Source organism: Neofelis nebulosa, chromosome 7 (genome assembly GCF_028018385.1).
Source record: "Neofelis nebulosa isolate mNeoNeb1 chromosome 7, mNeoNeb1.pri, whole genome shotgun sequence".
In the NCBI taxonomy this organism is placed as follows: Eukaryota; Metazoa; Chordata; class Mammalia; order Carnivora; family Felidae; genus Neofelis; species Neofelis nebulosa.
The window spans coordinates 63792770-63808694 of record NC_080788.1 but is presented as its reverse complement, the minus strand read 5'-3'; the positions used below and the strand labels follow the sequence as shown (position 1 = coordinate 63808694).

The 15925-nt window shown below is 43.0% G+C and overlaps 1 protein-coding gene across 1 annotated transcript in view; it reads right to left on the bottom strand.

Moving 5' to 3' along the window:
• GPR176 (G protein-coupled receptor 176) overlaps positions 1-15227 on the bottom strand; it is a 125428-nt gene extending 110201 nt beyond the window's left edge. The window contains exon 1 of the mRNA XM_058738235.1: positions 15023-15227. Coding sequence (XP_058594218.1) covers positions 15023-15194 — 172 coding nt within the window. The 5' untranslated portion in view covers positions 15195-15227. The remainder of the gene's footprint in view (positions 1-15022) is intronic.
• Between the last annotated feature and the right edge of the window lie 698 nt (positions 15228-15925).

The window sequence follows — 15925 nt, the reverse complement described above, 5'->3', positions numbered from 1 at the left end:
TCATTGCTGCTAAAGATTTGCAGCCTTGGGAGAAGGCCACAGAAACAACGGGACAAATACAATAGGTGCTATTCTCATCAGTGAGAAGGTCTGAAAACCAAAATTTGATTATTTTGTCTCTGCTTGAGTCTCACTTGAACTCTGTGTTCCTGGAAATTAAATTCACACTTAGGTGGACTTCAGAGAGTTATTCTTTCCTTTCCATTTAGCAGCCGTTGGAAGTGTTTCTTGCCCTAAGAAACTGCCCAGGAAGCCCCAACAAAACGTAGCTGTAATTAAAGGTGCAAATGAGCACACAGGGATACCCAGGGAATCAAGGAGTAAATATCTCAGACCCTCTAACACAAAGCAGAGATGTCCTCAAACATTCTCGCTCAGAAAATACAAAACCTCTATTAATACAAGGCATTCGCTCAATTACTTTATTTGGAACAAGTAATAAGTTACTTGATTCAGAATTTTGTTTGGCGAAGGCACAATGACCTGAAATTACCTCAGTCAATGTTACTTTGGGCTTCCTATAAGAGTCATCTGATGGAATAATTGAGAAAGAAGGCAACAGTATCATTCACCATTCCTGCCCTAAAGAAACCAGTTACTGGCCTTGCGGCTTAGGGTGAAATTTCAGGGGCCATGTCATGCAGAAGTTGGGAGGTTAGGGGGGAAGCACAGTGTCTCGTTCACAGAGCTTAGAAGTCATGGTGATGGGCCCTGAAAAACTGGATGAGAAGATTCCAAAATGTTTCCCCAACAAAAACAGTTGCAGATGTCAAAGAGATATGAGCAAAACTGCTTCAAAATTTTTAAGTAGAAAAAAAGTATTTCTAAATTAACATACTATTTAGTCACTGGAATTGGGAAAATTTGCCAAGGCATCAAGATACCATAAATACCAGAGTAAGGTATCAGAATAAGATGCGAATTTTTCAAAGTTATGGTTCAATGGTTACAACACTTGAACTATCACCTGCCTGGAGGGTATACAAGAATAGACAGAGAGCTGTGGGTGGGCACCGAGTCCTACCCACCAAGAAGAGAAGGGAGGGCGTTGCCCATCTTTCCTCAAGCCTAGTGAGTAAGGGGGGGTTCAGCAAGCCCATGCAGACAGCTTTGATGTGTGTCCTCTGCAATCAGGGCTTATAGTGAATTATGACTAGTTCCTGAGAAACTTAAAGGGCCAGAGATGGGCTGATGAGTACTCAAAGAAGAAGCTACAGGGGGCAGCCTGCACTCTCAGAATTCATCATATGTGTTCCCTTGTACCACGTGAGGGCCAAGGAATGAAAGCAATGGCCTGGGGTCACGACAGTTGTCCAAGAGGGCCACCTGCAGGGGCAAACAGCCCTCAACAGAGAGAAGCTGGAGGTCCAGCAGCATTCAAAGGACAAAGGACAGAGTAAGCTACCAACTATGAATATGGGAAGACATCACCACTATCAAGGGACAAGTGACAGTCCAGAGAGTATGAACCCACTTACACCAGGATGCATCTTTATGGCTTTTTTCTGGCCCTCCTACATCTCCGTATTCCACCCCTGCATCAACCAAGCCCCACCTCAGCACCAATCCTGGAGGGCCAAGAAACCTTGGCCAGAAGCTCAAGATGGAAAAGGAAGCCAACCAGACTCTCTTGTCCAACTTCAAGCTTCTCCCAGGCAATAGACCTGGACTGGGGATTGTGAGGAGGGGACAAGTTTTCATTTTCTATGAAGTTTGGAGCTTTGCCTCTTTCATCGGACTGCACACCTTATGTACTAAATCAAAGGTGTTTCGTGACTTAAGAACAGAAAAGTTGTGGAGTTGCCCATATGCTTTGATTCCAGAGGGTCATGTAAAGAGAATTGAAATAAAAAGGAACAATAAACCATAGATACAGACAACAATTTGGATGAATCTCCAGGGAAGTAATACTGGATAAAAATGCCAATCCCCAAAGTGTTATTATTTTTATATATCCCCAAAGTGTTATATTATTATTCCATTTATGTAAAGATCTTGAAATGACAAATTTATAGAAATGGAGATCATAGAACTCTTGGTTGCCAAGAGTTAAGAAAAGGGTAGGAGCCAGAGGAAAGTGGATATGGTTATGACAAGGTAACAAAAAGAACCCTTGCAGTGATGTATTTGGATTGGGTCAATATCCTGGTTGTGATACTGTACCCAGCATACACACATACCACACACGTGTACTATTGCGGGAAACCAGGTAGAGGATACACGGCACGCCTGTATTATCTTCTAAAACCGCACATGAATCTACGATTACCTTAAAATAAAAAATTAAAGTTTTGAAAAGGTGCTGAAAGCTGTGTATGCACAAGTGGATGGAACAAGTGATGACCAGCCTGCATTGCATCGATTCACATTCTATCGGCTGAAGATGCTCTGACTCTTTTGTAAAACCCACTGCATTCAATGTTGTGCAACAATCGGGGTTTTCAACCTACTATCTGTCCACTGCTTTGGTGTAGTAGTTTTACTAGGGCTGCCAGAACAAAGGACCAGAAACAAGATGGCTTAAAGCCACAGAAATGTCTTATCTTGCAGTTAGATAAGATAGAAGTCTGAAATCCAGGTGTTGGCTGGGCCGTGCTCCCTCTGACGCCTGTAGGGGATCCCTCCTTGCCTCTTCCCCACTTCTAGAGGCTCTTCAGTGTTCCCTGACTTCACAGCAGTGAAACTCCAAACTCTGCCTTCATCACATAGTGTTCTCCAGCACATAGTGTGTCTCTGCCTTTTTGTGGTCTTTATAAGGACACTAGTTGTGTTGGATTAAGGATCCACCCTACTCCATTATGACCTCATCTTAAGCAATGACATCTACAACAGCCCTATTTCCAAATAAACATGGTCACCTTCTGAGGTACCAGATGTTAGGACTTTTACATATCTTTCTCTCTCTCTCTCTCTTTTTGGTGGGGAGGGCACATAATTCAACCCATAATTGGCTGAGTGAAAATATCCTATTTGTTGTTTTCAGACTTCTTGAACACTCCCATCCGTCCACTGAGCTTCCCGGATAGACAGGAGGAAGGAGTATTTCCAGAATAGTTGGTAGAAACTCACGGGCACCACTCTGATCTCACACAGCTAGGAGCCATCTGTCTCAGTATAAACAGTCAAACGCCACCTGTAGCTCCTTGATGACAACACTATCTCTCAGCCACTCTCCCATAGGCTGGGTCATGCCCAAGCTGCTTCAAGCAATAATTTTGACTTTGTCTCGGATCCAAAAGCTTTTAAAGCTAGAGTGACATCCCCACACACATTATGCTGCCTGGTTCAAAATGCTGCCTGTCTGATTTCATAGACTCACTCTTAAATCAGGCTATCACTCCTGTCCTTGTGAATTTCCTATCAAGAGACCTGCTGTCCCTCCAAATATCTGGCTTCTGTGAGCACTCTCCAGGCCACTGGATATGATTATGTGTGGCTGAGTCCTGGCTTTGGGCAAAATTCATGTTCCTTTCCAGAAAGCTCCTAAGCTGCATGCAAATCAAGACTGTGGCTATTTAATTCTTTGTTCTGGTTAACAGTCCCTAAGCATTTCACTCAATTAACTAATCAGTACTTACTGAGCACCAACTACATGCCAGGTACCATTCTAGATGCTAGTGAATGAAACAAAGTCTCTGTCCTCATGGAGGACATCCTGCATCCTAATGGAGAGGATGATGTGATAAAAGTGAAGGGGGGACTAGTTTAGGTAAGCTATCTTGGAGAGGGTGACATCTGAGCTGCAGTTTAAAGGAGGAACACACGCCAGCCACAGAACACGCCTAGGGAAGAATATTCCGGAGCAGAGAGAACAGCAAAGACAATACCACAGCCTTTAGTAGTATTTAAATTGACATGTTAGGGGCTCCTGGGTGGCTCAGTCAGTTAAGCATCCTACTCCGGCTGAGATCAAGATCTCACGGCTCGTGGGTTTAAGCCCCATGTCAGGCTCTGCACTGACAGCCTGGAGCCTGCTTCAGAATCTGTGTCTGCCTCTCTCTCTCTCTTAAAAATAAATAAACTTAAAAAAATTTTAATTGACATGTTAAAGAAACTGAAAGATGGTTTGGAAGCTGTGGAGGATAAGTATCTCTGCTTTGCTCCTCTCCACCTTCTGCCACTTGTTCTGTGCCTTCTGCCTTTATATTATCTGTTTAACGTGACAATGCCCACAAGAGTCTGGCCCAGGTTCTTCCTTGCACTTGGAGGCCTGGACCTCGTACTAACAAAGCCCCTGTTCTCCCCTCCATGCCCTGGGCTTGGGTCAGCTGAGGATACACATTTCACCCCCACAGAAGGATTCTGCTTCAACAGTCCTGAGAGCTGGACATTGGCCATGGTGAATTTGAAGGAGAAAATGTAGAGCAGCCCACTCCCTCAACCATGGACCAAGCAAATGTCCAGGACTTCATCCACACCCTCCAAGTGACTAGTGAGGGTTGTTCCCAGGACTCACCCATAGCCTTGCCCCATGACCTCCCAAACTCTCTTAGAAACAACTCAAGAAAGCAGAAGCCAGTTTATAACCCAGAGACTTGAGCTCAGGGCTCGTCTAACAGTGGCAACTTTTCCCTCTTCTTACACAGCCAGGTTTTTTCTTGCTACTAGGTTTTTGTATCAATTAACTACCAATAACGATGTATAAGTAACTGTTGGTTTTTTCCATAAAGATGTTTAACAGAGAGAGAAAAAGAATGAGGCTAAATGCTGATTAGGAAAAATTCCCACGGTATTTCCTGGCCCAGTAAAATTTCTGGCCTTCTGCCTCTGCACACACATGGGCTTTAACACCCCATGGCTTTCAGTCGCCTTTATTTTCCTGGACCTGGATACAGCCTTCCACTGCTGACCTCTTTTTTTTTTTTTTTTAATTTTTTTTAACGTTTTTTTTAATTTATTTTTGAGACAGAGAGAGAGAGAGCATGAACGGGGGAGGGGCAGAGAGAGAGGGAGACACAGAATTGGAAGCAGGCTCCAGGCTCTGAGCCATCAGCCCAGAGCCCGACGCGGGGCTTGAACTCACGGACCGGACCGCGAGATCATGACCTGAGCCGAAGTCGGACGCCCAACCGACTGAGCCACCCAGGCGCCCCCCACTGCTGACCTCTTGATCTACCAGACTTACATCCTGCTCCTGCTCAATTCTCAGAGCTCTGGGTTTCAATAACTCTTCCTTCCTGGGCATCAGACTTCCAGGGCACCAGGCCCTGCCCAGCTGTGAGTGTGCTAATCAGCAAGTCACTATCCCTCTGAATCTGTTTACCCAAATGATGGATATGCATGGAAAGAAAAATACTACATAAATATATAGGTATATAGTAGATAGATACATAGATACATAGGTAGATAGATATACAGACAGTATAGATATACTTAGTATAGATATAGATACCAGGATAGTTTTATTGTGTGTGACAGGAACCTATGTCATCCAAGTTTAAGCAAAAAAAACCCTGAGACTTTGGGTTTTTCCGTTCATGTAATTGGGAAATACAAGCTCTTCCAGGGACTCCCACAATATCATGATGGTTTCTCTCTCATCCTCTCTCCCTCCTCCTCCCCCTCTCTTCTCTCACCTTCATGTCTGCTTGTCTCTCTGCCCTCATTCCCTTCGAAGCAGACAGCTCCTGGCTTCCTTCATCCCTGCTTAACAGCCCCTTTGGAAAAAGACTTTTCTACCAGCATCTCTAATGTCAAGTACTCTGACCAAGCTTGGATCGTATGACCATCCCCGAACTAATCAGTGGGGAAAGGGAAATAGGATCCTGGGACCAGCAAGGCCTGGATCATGTGCCCACCCTTGTCTCCCAGGGTGGGAGGCTCTACTGAGCACTGGGAAGGATAGTCACACAAGGAACCACATGAAGTACAAAGTGGCAGATATTAGTTTGATTCGCTAAATATTCATTCCATAATCTTTCAACCAGCTGCTACCCTCTGCTATAAAGGCTGGAAAGCTAAAAATACTACTTTTCAGAGCCTTGCAGTTATGCTACAGGCTTATGATCTATATTCTGTCCAGAAGATGTTCCCAAGCAGACATGATTTATGTGAGGTGGTGGCTGGGTGCAGTGATCAGGTTCTTGTAAATACAAAAAACAAAAAAAAAAAAAAGACAGATGCTTTGGTTGTAGATCTGGGCCAGCTGTGCCCTAGGGTTCTAGAGTCAAATCCCTCGTCATTGGTAGTATATGACAATAGCTTCATAAATTCTGCTAGAACCAGTGGTATGACTGTGCATATTTGAGTGTCCCTGGTTCCCAGACTCTCCCATAAATTCTGAAAGTAACCTAATATCCTGTAATAAATTTCTTTCTTCATAAACTGGCTAGTTTGATGTAGAAGTACAACACCTTGCCCTGCTGCATTATGCAAAAATGTGCACATTATGTCCCACCACGAGAAAGTAAATACTTGCTACCTGAGCCCCGTTCCCTCCCCCAAAATAAAAACATTAAAAGACTCAGGGTCCACTGTCTAGTTCTGGTCCACAAAACAAATGAAATATTGAGACTTTCCTATAAGTCACTGACTCTTAATAAAAACAACTTTATTGATTCACAACCTTATTGACTCCTGCGATGCTGATGTGACACACTCTTAGAGAGTGTAACACTCGTGTAAGGTAACTACTTTTTTCCCCACAGCAAACACAGTAATTATAAACATGGTAGTCTTGTGGCTGCTTTTAAATACCTGTTGTACATTTCAATTGGCAATAGTCCCTCTAAAATCTGAACGCCCTTTACAAGTCAGCTTTGCAGGTAAAATGTTTCTCTTTACTGAATGCTTTTGTAGCTGTGTCTTCTTTTGACAATAGGCTCTGTTGTTTGCAACTAAAATCCCTGATGAATAATGGAAGGGAGGCTCACTGATAGACGTGCACAAGTTATAGAGGGAGGGCAGTGTTATGTGGGGAAGAAAATGTGTTGAGAAAACAAAAACAGAAAATGTCCCTATACTATTTCATAAGGTTATCGTGACTGAATGGAACAATGTGGTTTATGCTATACACTGCAAAACCCAATGTAAATGTAAGGCAAAAGGAATATTCTTGACTGGTAGTTACCACACTGGAGGGTAAGTCACGGGTACCTGCACTGCACAGGAGACACCCATCTCCTACTAGCAAAACCTTCCTAGTCTTTCCTCATTAAAGACCCTCTTTCCTAAACTGCCCACATGTAGTCTTCCTAGATGAGACCATTATTTGTAAATCAACACTGCATACAGAGTCATGTGTCCATGCAATAGGCATTGACTAAGCATCACTGGCAAAAACTTCACGATCACAGGTCAGCGACAGGAGCACAAAAAGGACAGACAGGAAGGGAGTTTAAACTGGATACCCAATTCAATGTAGCCATCAGCTCTTGAAGACATGGGAGAGAATGGCATGAGGAGAGGCATGAGGAGATTCAAATATATGTGAACATTTTTTTTTTAATTTTATTTATTCTGAGAGAGAATGCAGGCACCGGGCAGAGAGGTAGAAAGAGACGAGAGAATTCCAAGCAGGCTCTGTGCTGACAGTGCGAGCCCACACGGGACTTAAACTCACTAATAGAGAGATGACTAAGCCGAAACCAAAAGTCAGATGCTTAACCAACTGAGCACCAAGGCGCCCCAGAAATAATATTTTTTAATCAAAGTCCAAAACTTTTAATAAACCATTGTTAGAAATGTATTTAAAGTGCTAAGGTGCCTTGATATTTGTGGATTAATCTGGAAGTTTTTCAGAGTGGCTCAGATTTGATGAAGCAAGATTTCACTGCAGGCCAGAAAAAACTATTTTCTGGGGCACCTGGGTGGCGCAGTATGTTGAGCCTGAGTGGGTCCAACTCTTGATCTGGGCTCAGGTCATGATCTCACAGTTCAGGAGTTCAAGTGCCACATCCGGCTGTGTGCTGATGGTACAGAGCCTGCTTGGGATTCTGTCTCTCCTTCGTTCTGCCCCTCTCCTGCTTGTGCTCTCTCTTATTCTCTCTAAATACATACATACATACACATACATACAAACTTAAAAAGAAAACTGTTTCCCAGGATTCCTCTGAATCAAGTGTGGACACCAATCAAAATATCGCTTGAGTCCAAGATGCCTGGCTGCTTGGTCAGTAGAGCATGTGACTCTTGATCTCAGGGTTGTGGGTTCAGCCCCACACAGGGTATGCAGATTACTTAAAAATAAAATCTTCAAAAAATATACATATTGCTTAAGTCCATTTGAAGGCATTTTCCCTGAAAATTGCTTGCAAATGCAAAAGTAGCATATGAGAAACAGGTACTCAGACCCATATGGGTCTCAGTACTCTTCTTTCCAAACATCCATTTCACCTTCGACTGCTTTACTCCCTCTGGGTACCCTCAAAAGACAGGGGCCTCCTGGGGTGCCTGGGTGGCTCATTCAGTTAAGCGTCCAACTCGTGGTTTCAGCTCAGGTCATGATCTCACAGTCTCGTGTGTCCCAGCCCCACAGGGCTGTGCCCTGACAGCGTAGAGGCTGCTTGGGATTCTCTCTCTCCCTCTCTCTCTGCCTCTCCCCTACTTGCACTCTCTCTCTCTCAAAATAAATAAATAAACTTTAAAAAACAAAGCGGGGGGGGGGGGGGGAAGGGAGGGGGGGCGGGGAACCTGCGTGGATCAGTCAGTTAAGTATCTGACTTCGGCTCAGGTCATGATCTCATGGTTCGTGAGTATAAGCCCCACGTTGAGCTTGCTGTTGTTAGCTCAGAGCCTGGAGCCTGCTTCAGATTCTGTGTCTCTTTCTCCGTCTGCCCCTCCCCTGCTTGCGCTCTGTCTCTCTCCTTCTCAAAAAATATAAATAAACATTTTTAAAAATAAATAAACAAAAGACAGGGGGCTCTTTTCTCCATACCCAATTCAAATCTGTGTATCATCAATAGTCCGATAGCCCATTAGTCCATTTTGGACCAATAGTCCATTTTATCTTCCCTAAATAATTGTTTTAAAATATGCTACTATTAACCCTAACTTATTTCAACACAAATGTTTGCTTAAAAAAAAAAAAAACAGACTATTAGTTTGAACCATATGAAACTGCAGTAAAATACGGTCAAAGGTCAAAATGATATTGGAAACATATAAACAGATATACACATTCTTAATGTTTTTCCAACTAAACTTTCTTGAGTTCCCCTTCCCTCATTCCACTTACCAACTTATTTTCCTTAATCTTCTAAGGTATTCCTCCTCTGACCAGATGCCACCACCCCAATTTACCATGACCTAACTTTTGGTTACGTATCTCCTAGAATCCTGTCTAGCAATCACTCCACCTTCCGCTTTCATTGGATTCTGCTTATTCTACAACGCCAGATTCTGGCAACATGGCAGAACTTGGAAGACTGCTATGAAGACCTAGAAATGCTGGATAAAACAGAAGACAAGCACGGAGACTTCTTCGGATTCTCTCTCTCTCCTTCTGACCCTCTCCCTGGCTCACTCTTTCTCTCTCTCTAAAATAAAATAATTAAGAAAAAAAAATTTAGATAAATTGGACTTCATCAACATATAAAACCTTTTATTTAAAGGACATCAAAAGTAAAATGAAAAGACAATCCACAGGAGAAAACTTTGGCAAACCATGTATCAACAAGAATCTAGTGTCCAGAATATATAAAGAACAATTACAACTCAAGACAAAAAGACAAAAAACCCAACTTAGAAACAGGCAAAAGAGGGGTACCTGGCTGGCTCTGTCAAAAGAGGGTGTGACTCTTGAGCTCAGGATTGTAAGTTCAAGCCCCAGTTGGGTGTGGAGATTACTTAAATAAATAAAACTTTAAAAAAATGAACAAAAGATCCTAATAGACAAATCTCCAAAGAATATATGCAAATGGCCAAAAAGAGCATGAAAAGATGTGCAACATCACTAGTTATTACAAAATGCAAATCAAAACCACAATGAGATACCATTTAATACCCACTAGCACGGCTATAATCAAAGAGACAATAACAAATGTTGGCAAAGATGTGGACAAAATAGAACCTTCATATACTGCCAGTGGGAATGTAAAATGATACAATCACTTTGGAAAGCAGTCTGGCAATTCCTAAAAGAATAAACTTAGAGTTACCATATGACTCAGAAAGTTCACCCTTGCTATATACCCAGGAGAATTAAAAACATTAAGTCAACACAAAAACTACACAAATGTTCAGAGTAGCATTATTCATAATGGTCAAGAAGTGAAAACAACCCAAATGTCCATCAATGGATGAATGGATAAAGAAAAGGTGATATATCCATAAAATGGAACATTATTCAGCAACAGAAAAGGAATAAAGTATATACTACAACACCAATGAACCTTGAAAACATTATGTCAAGTGAAAGAAGAAGCCAATTACAAAGAACATACAATAGTATGACTCCATACATATGAAATGTCCAGAACAAATTCACTGACACAGAACATAGATTAGTGGTTGCCTAGGTATCAGGGTATTGAGGGAAAATGGGAAGCAACTACTAATGGGTACATGATTTCTTTGGAGGGGTGATAAAAAAAAGTTCTAGAATTAACAGTGATGATGGCTGCTTAACTTTGTGAATAAATTTAAAATCACTGAATTATATACTATAATTGTGTGAATTGTGTAGTATAGAAATTTTACGTCAATATATCTACTATTCTAAGTTTTCACAGAATTCAATTTCCAGGAAGAATTAAAAAGTGGAAGGATATACATTGAAGACCTAGTAAGGAGAAGCATAGTGTTACCAAAAGTGTTTCATGCAGATGGAGGTCAGATGGATTTTCTGCACCTAATATCCTACATTAGAAAAGAATAGGTGGGAATGCATACATCACATGGAAATCAAAGACAACGTGAGAGAATTTGAGCCAATACATTATGAGTTCACCTACTATCACTGGCTGATAACAACTGACTTCACCATTTCAAACTTCTTAGGTCAATCCAAGACATCTTACTCTTGATTTAGTCTACTAGGTTTCCAGGCATACCAAATACCAAAACAGCAGGTAGAATAAAGCTGCTGATATCACATTATTATTGGCTATAACTATAGTTAAGTAAAAAATCATCCTGTATAATCATGACTCATAAGCACACACTAGTATTAGCACTGTTTCTAACAAACTTTTAACGAAGGAACTGCAAGAATTAGCCAGCTGTTATCTGGTTCATTTCGACCAGTATCAAAAACAAAAGTATATTTCTGTCAAACAAGTTCCATAAACATTTTTGGTGCCCCATATGGTTTTGTTGAAAGACTTGTCAAGTACAAAGACTTGGTTTTGTTGAAAGACTGTTCATGAACAATCATGAGCAAAAATGGTGTCTATCCAGGTCATCTGTCAAATCAGTAAGACAGTTCCCTACATTTCTTTTGAAATCAATACTTCAGGGGCGCCTGGGTGGCGCAGTCGGTTAAGCGTCCGACTTCAGCCAGGTCACGATCTCGCGGTCCGTGAGTTCGAGCCCCGCGTCAGACTCTGGGCTGATGGCTCGGAGCCTGGAGCCTGTTTCCGATTCTGTGTCTCCCTCTCTCTCTGCCCCTCCCCCGTTCATGCTCTGTCTCTCTCTGTCCCAAAAATAAAAATAAAAAACGTTGAAAAAAAAAAAATTAAAAAAAAAAATAAAAAAAAAAAAAGAAATCAATACTTCAATAAGCACCTCAAGGTATCAGGCCATCGACAAGATGGACCTTCACTTAGGGTCATCAATTTCATACTATAGACCATTGGTAAGGAAGGAGATAGCTTGTTGGCTGTTTTCCACAATGCTCATTCTCTTTAAGTAAGAGCAAATTCATTTATAAAAATCTCCTGCCTCCAATCATGACAAGCAGATGCCTCCAATTTGTACAGGGGGAGGCTAGAGGTAATAGGCTAGTTAACAGCCACTGACCTTTGTCAGGTGAAAGCACCAGAGAGTAGCTGAGCTTTCCACGCACTTGGACTATGAATCCCAAGAGCGGGGAAAAAGGGAAAGAAAGATCAACTATGAGGAGTTAGATCCAAAACACTTATTGGAAATGGTGATTTCATATCCTTCTGAGTCTTTGATTTCATCCTGTTCAATACTAAAAGTGTTGTGTGCCTATATTTACTAAAGGGGAATCTAAATTATTTCACTCTTTCAAGAACTACAGCGTATCTGAAGATATCCCAAGATGTTGCATAAAGAAGGCCGAGAAACACTAGTTTACACAAGCCCTCAAAAGGCATTATTTGAAAGAATATCATATACAATTCTTGAGTTCATTGTCAAAAGGCAATTAATGTTCCCTAGGGCTGGAATATTACAGTTATCCCAAATTGGGTTTTTTTCCTCATACAGGGCAAAAAAAGTTTCCAAAAAAGAGTGCAAGACATCAGCAGTACAAAGGAATTATTTTCCCCTAACAGCGGGCCTCTGAAAATTCTAATGAAAAAAAATCTATGGAGGCAATGTAGGAAGTAAGTCTGAATTTGATTAAAGGGAAAAAAAGTAGAACTCATTTGTCTGTTTGAGGACAAGAGAAACAGATTAAATAAGCATTTCATGCTATTCCAGATGCTGTTCCATCCTCCACTTACTTTTCAGTCTTATAGATTCTTCCATGATAAATTCTTTTCTTTTATTCCTAATCTATGATTTTGCTCTATTTGTTTTGAGAGGGAGTACTTTATGAAACTATGCTTCCCAAGTTTACTTGCCCTGCAACTAAATGTACATGGCTTTGCAACTTAAACTCTGGCATTACTTAGGAGGATTCAACTACATAGATATGTTTATACAGGTCAAATCCTCAGACAACAATGAATTAAGAATAGTAGTAAATAAGAAGTACACAGGCAATGTTATGATTCAGCTAAACTTTTAAGGGAACCTGAAATGCTTTCACTTTTGAACAAGTTCTCTAACTTGTGACTTGAATAAATTTAACCATATTTATAGTTTTTCTGAAAATAAAAAGGAACAAATGGAATTTTCTCTCTCCTTGGAAGGCCAAGTAACATGGAAGGGAAAAAATATGTCCTCCTTGGCCAAGTGAGGCATAACTAAAGATCAAGGGGGAAATCCGTCTCCTCTTGGGAAAAACCCACAAATATTGTTCTTGCATGTCAATTAAAGTGCTGTAGGGGCAGGGCGCACCTGGGGGGCTCAGCAGGTTAAGCAACCAATTCTTGATTTCTGCCCAGGTCATGATCTCCGGGGTTGTGTCTGGCTGTATGCTGGGCATAAAGCTGGCTTAAGAGTCTCTTTCCCTCTCCCTCTGACCCTCCCTCTCTCTCTCTCAAAAAAACAAAACCAAAACCAAAAAAACAAAAACAAAACAAAAGATGCTGTGGGAGAAAAGAGTTGATATAAGGGCAGATTTACCTAGGATTTCTGAATCCAATGTCATTTACAAAAATAGAAGGTAACTGGAAGCAGAACTAACATTTATTAAGTGTGCACTCTTGTGCCCTTCACATACATGCTGTTTTCTATTTCAATAGTACTCAAAATTTTGGAGTCAAACTATGGGAAAATTTCTCCCAACACCATCCTTCTTCATGGTTAAAGTTACCAATGGAGAAAACAAAGCAAAATAAAAACACAGATATAGATATACATGTTTTAGATATATAGATATGTTTAGATAGATATAGACATACCCCTGCAGAAATAAAAATGCAGCCACTTCTACTGCCTCCCCAATAATCTACACTTTAAGCAAATGTGACAACACTAAAATTTAATTCCCAATAATCTACAATTCATTGTGCATGGTACCTATTAGGTGTTCAGTATTTGTTGTTTGTTAATACTGAAAATAACTGGTAGACACAAGCCTTTTCTTTGTTAATGTGCATGTATCATTTTCATAAAAATACATCTCTCTCTCTCTCTCTCTCTCTCTCACACACACACACACACACACACAGAGACATAGCCACACTGATGTCTAATCCTGAAAATGCCCTTATAAGAAAATGTGGAAGATAAATATTATGATAGAGTAGGACAGGATGATGACAATTAGAGAAATAATGAAGGGAAATTCCAAGCACTTAAAATCCTTCCAGTCTTTTTGATGTCACGTATCTTCGTTGCCATGGAAACTCACAGGTGTCTGCAAAAAAGTAATCTATTCCTACTTTGAAACTTTAAGGCTGCTCTTGGCCATAATATCACACATAATCACATCTTTTTACATCTTTTAAATGCCACATCAGAAAATTTACATTTGAAGGGAAGCCACATATGTACAAGTAATATGCAACATGTTCAACTAACCTCAACAGAAATGAATATTATCATTTATCATTTAAAGAGTAACTATCAGAAGTACAGGTAATTCTCATGCTAGTGGACAAACGTTTTTTACTAACCACTCATTTCAGTTAGTTGAAGAAGTATACCTAAATCTGTCAGTGGTGTTTTGAGGTTTTTATCCTGTCTTTATTTTGCACTTCAAACAAAACACAGGTAGAGAAATAGACTGGGATTTGTTGTTTGGGGTTTCTAAAAATATCAGAAGGCAACAGAGATGAACTCCACAGGATTATTTATCAGCAAGCAGGTCGGTGATCTGAAGCCAGCCATAAAACACGCACAAAATAAGACTTTCACAATAATTTTGTATATAGGAATAGATGGTAGTGCAAAACACATCAGTCGTCAGTAACAAAACAGAATCTTTGTTGCTCACTATTTGTAAACAAGAGCTCGGGCCACCGCGCCCACCTGGTATGATGGGCACAGGGTTGTGTTCTGCAAGAGTCGCCCTGGGAAGCGGACCTCCGCCTGCAACAAGCTCGGTCCTCGGGCCAGCCGGGATAAAGCCCTACCAGAACTCTTCTGCTTCCAGCTTGGGGGCTGGAGTCGACGGTCCCTGCCTAACTTCCCTGCAGTTACCCGGGCATTCTTAAACCCCACTATCTCCACTTTGCCAGGCACTCCGAAACCCACGGCGGCTCCGGCGACCCCCCGATCCCGTGCCCTCTCCGAGCCTGTGCGCTCAGGGAAGCCCACCCGGGAGGCGCCCCCGCGGGTGGCTTACCGAGCAGCGAGCCTATGAAGATGACGACCTGCACGGTGGTGGTGAACTGGCGGTACAGCTGCACCTCGCCCAACTCCCCGAGCGCGCTGCGGTTGGCGCCCCCAGCCTCGGCGCCGGACGCGTTGCGCGGCTCGCTGGCGTTTCTGGAGATCCAGCTGCCGTTGTGCCCCATAGCGAGGCTGGGGTTCCGGCTCTGATCGTCGCCCGCCCGTCCGCCCACCACGGAGCCCCGCCCGGGTCTCTCTCGTCCCGGGTGCGGAGCAACACGCGGGCGCCTGGTGGAGTCCTGGAGAACCCGGGGCAGCCGCGGGTCCCCTCACGTCTCCACATCGCCAGCCCCGCGGCCTGGGAGGCGGGGAGGGGGGAGATCGAGGCCGCGCCCCAAGCCGGTTCCCTCCTGGGTCCCAGTCAGCAGCCACATGGAGGCGGCATGGTCTGAGACCGCTGAGCTGCGTCCGTCCCTCCTCCCGGGTAGTCAGCGCCGCCAAGCTCACTCAGCAGAGATGGAAACACGGGAGGCATTTGAGAGTCAAGGAGGGCGCTCCCCGCTCCCGCCGCCCCCTTCAACTTCTCCTTCCACGCCCCGAGGGCCGGGCCATCCCTCTCGAGTCCCAGCCGGCTGACCCGCTCGGCCTCTCTCAGAAGGAAGAGAACATTTGGCTGAAGCCGTTTTTCAATCCTGCTGGCTTCGAGGGGCTGGATGGCGATGGGAAAGCTGCGAAATACCCAAGCCAAATGACCGGAGCTCCGAGGGGACCCCCGAGTCCCCGACGGCACCCACGGTCTGGGCGGAATGTCCTGAATTTACGCGCAACAGCCTCGCCCTCCGCGGCCGGGCGTCCCCCAGGACGCCCGCGAAGTCTCCTCTGGCCCAGCCCCTCGTACGGGGATCCGACCTCCCGC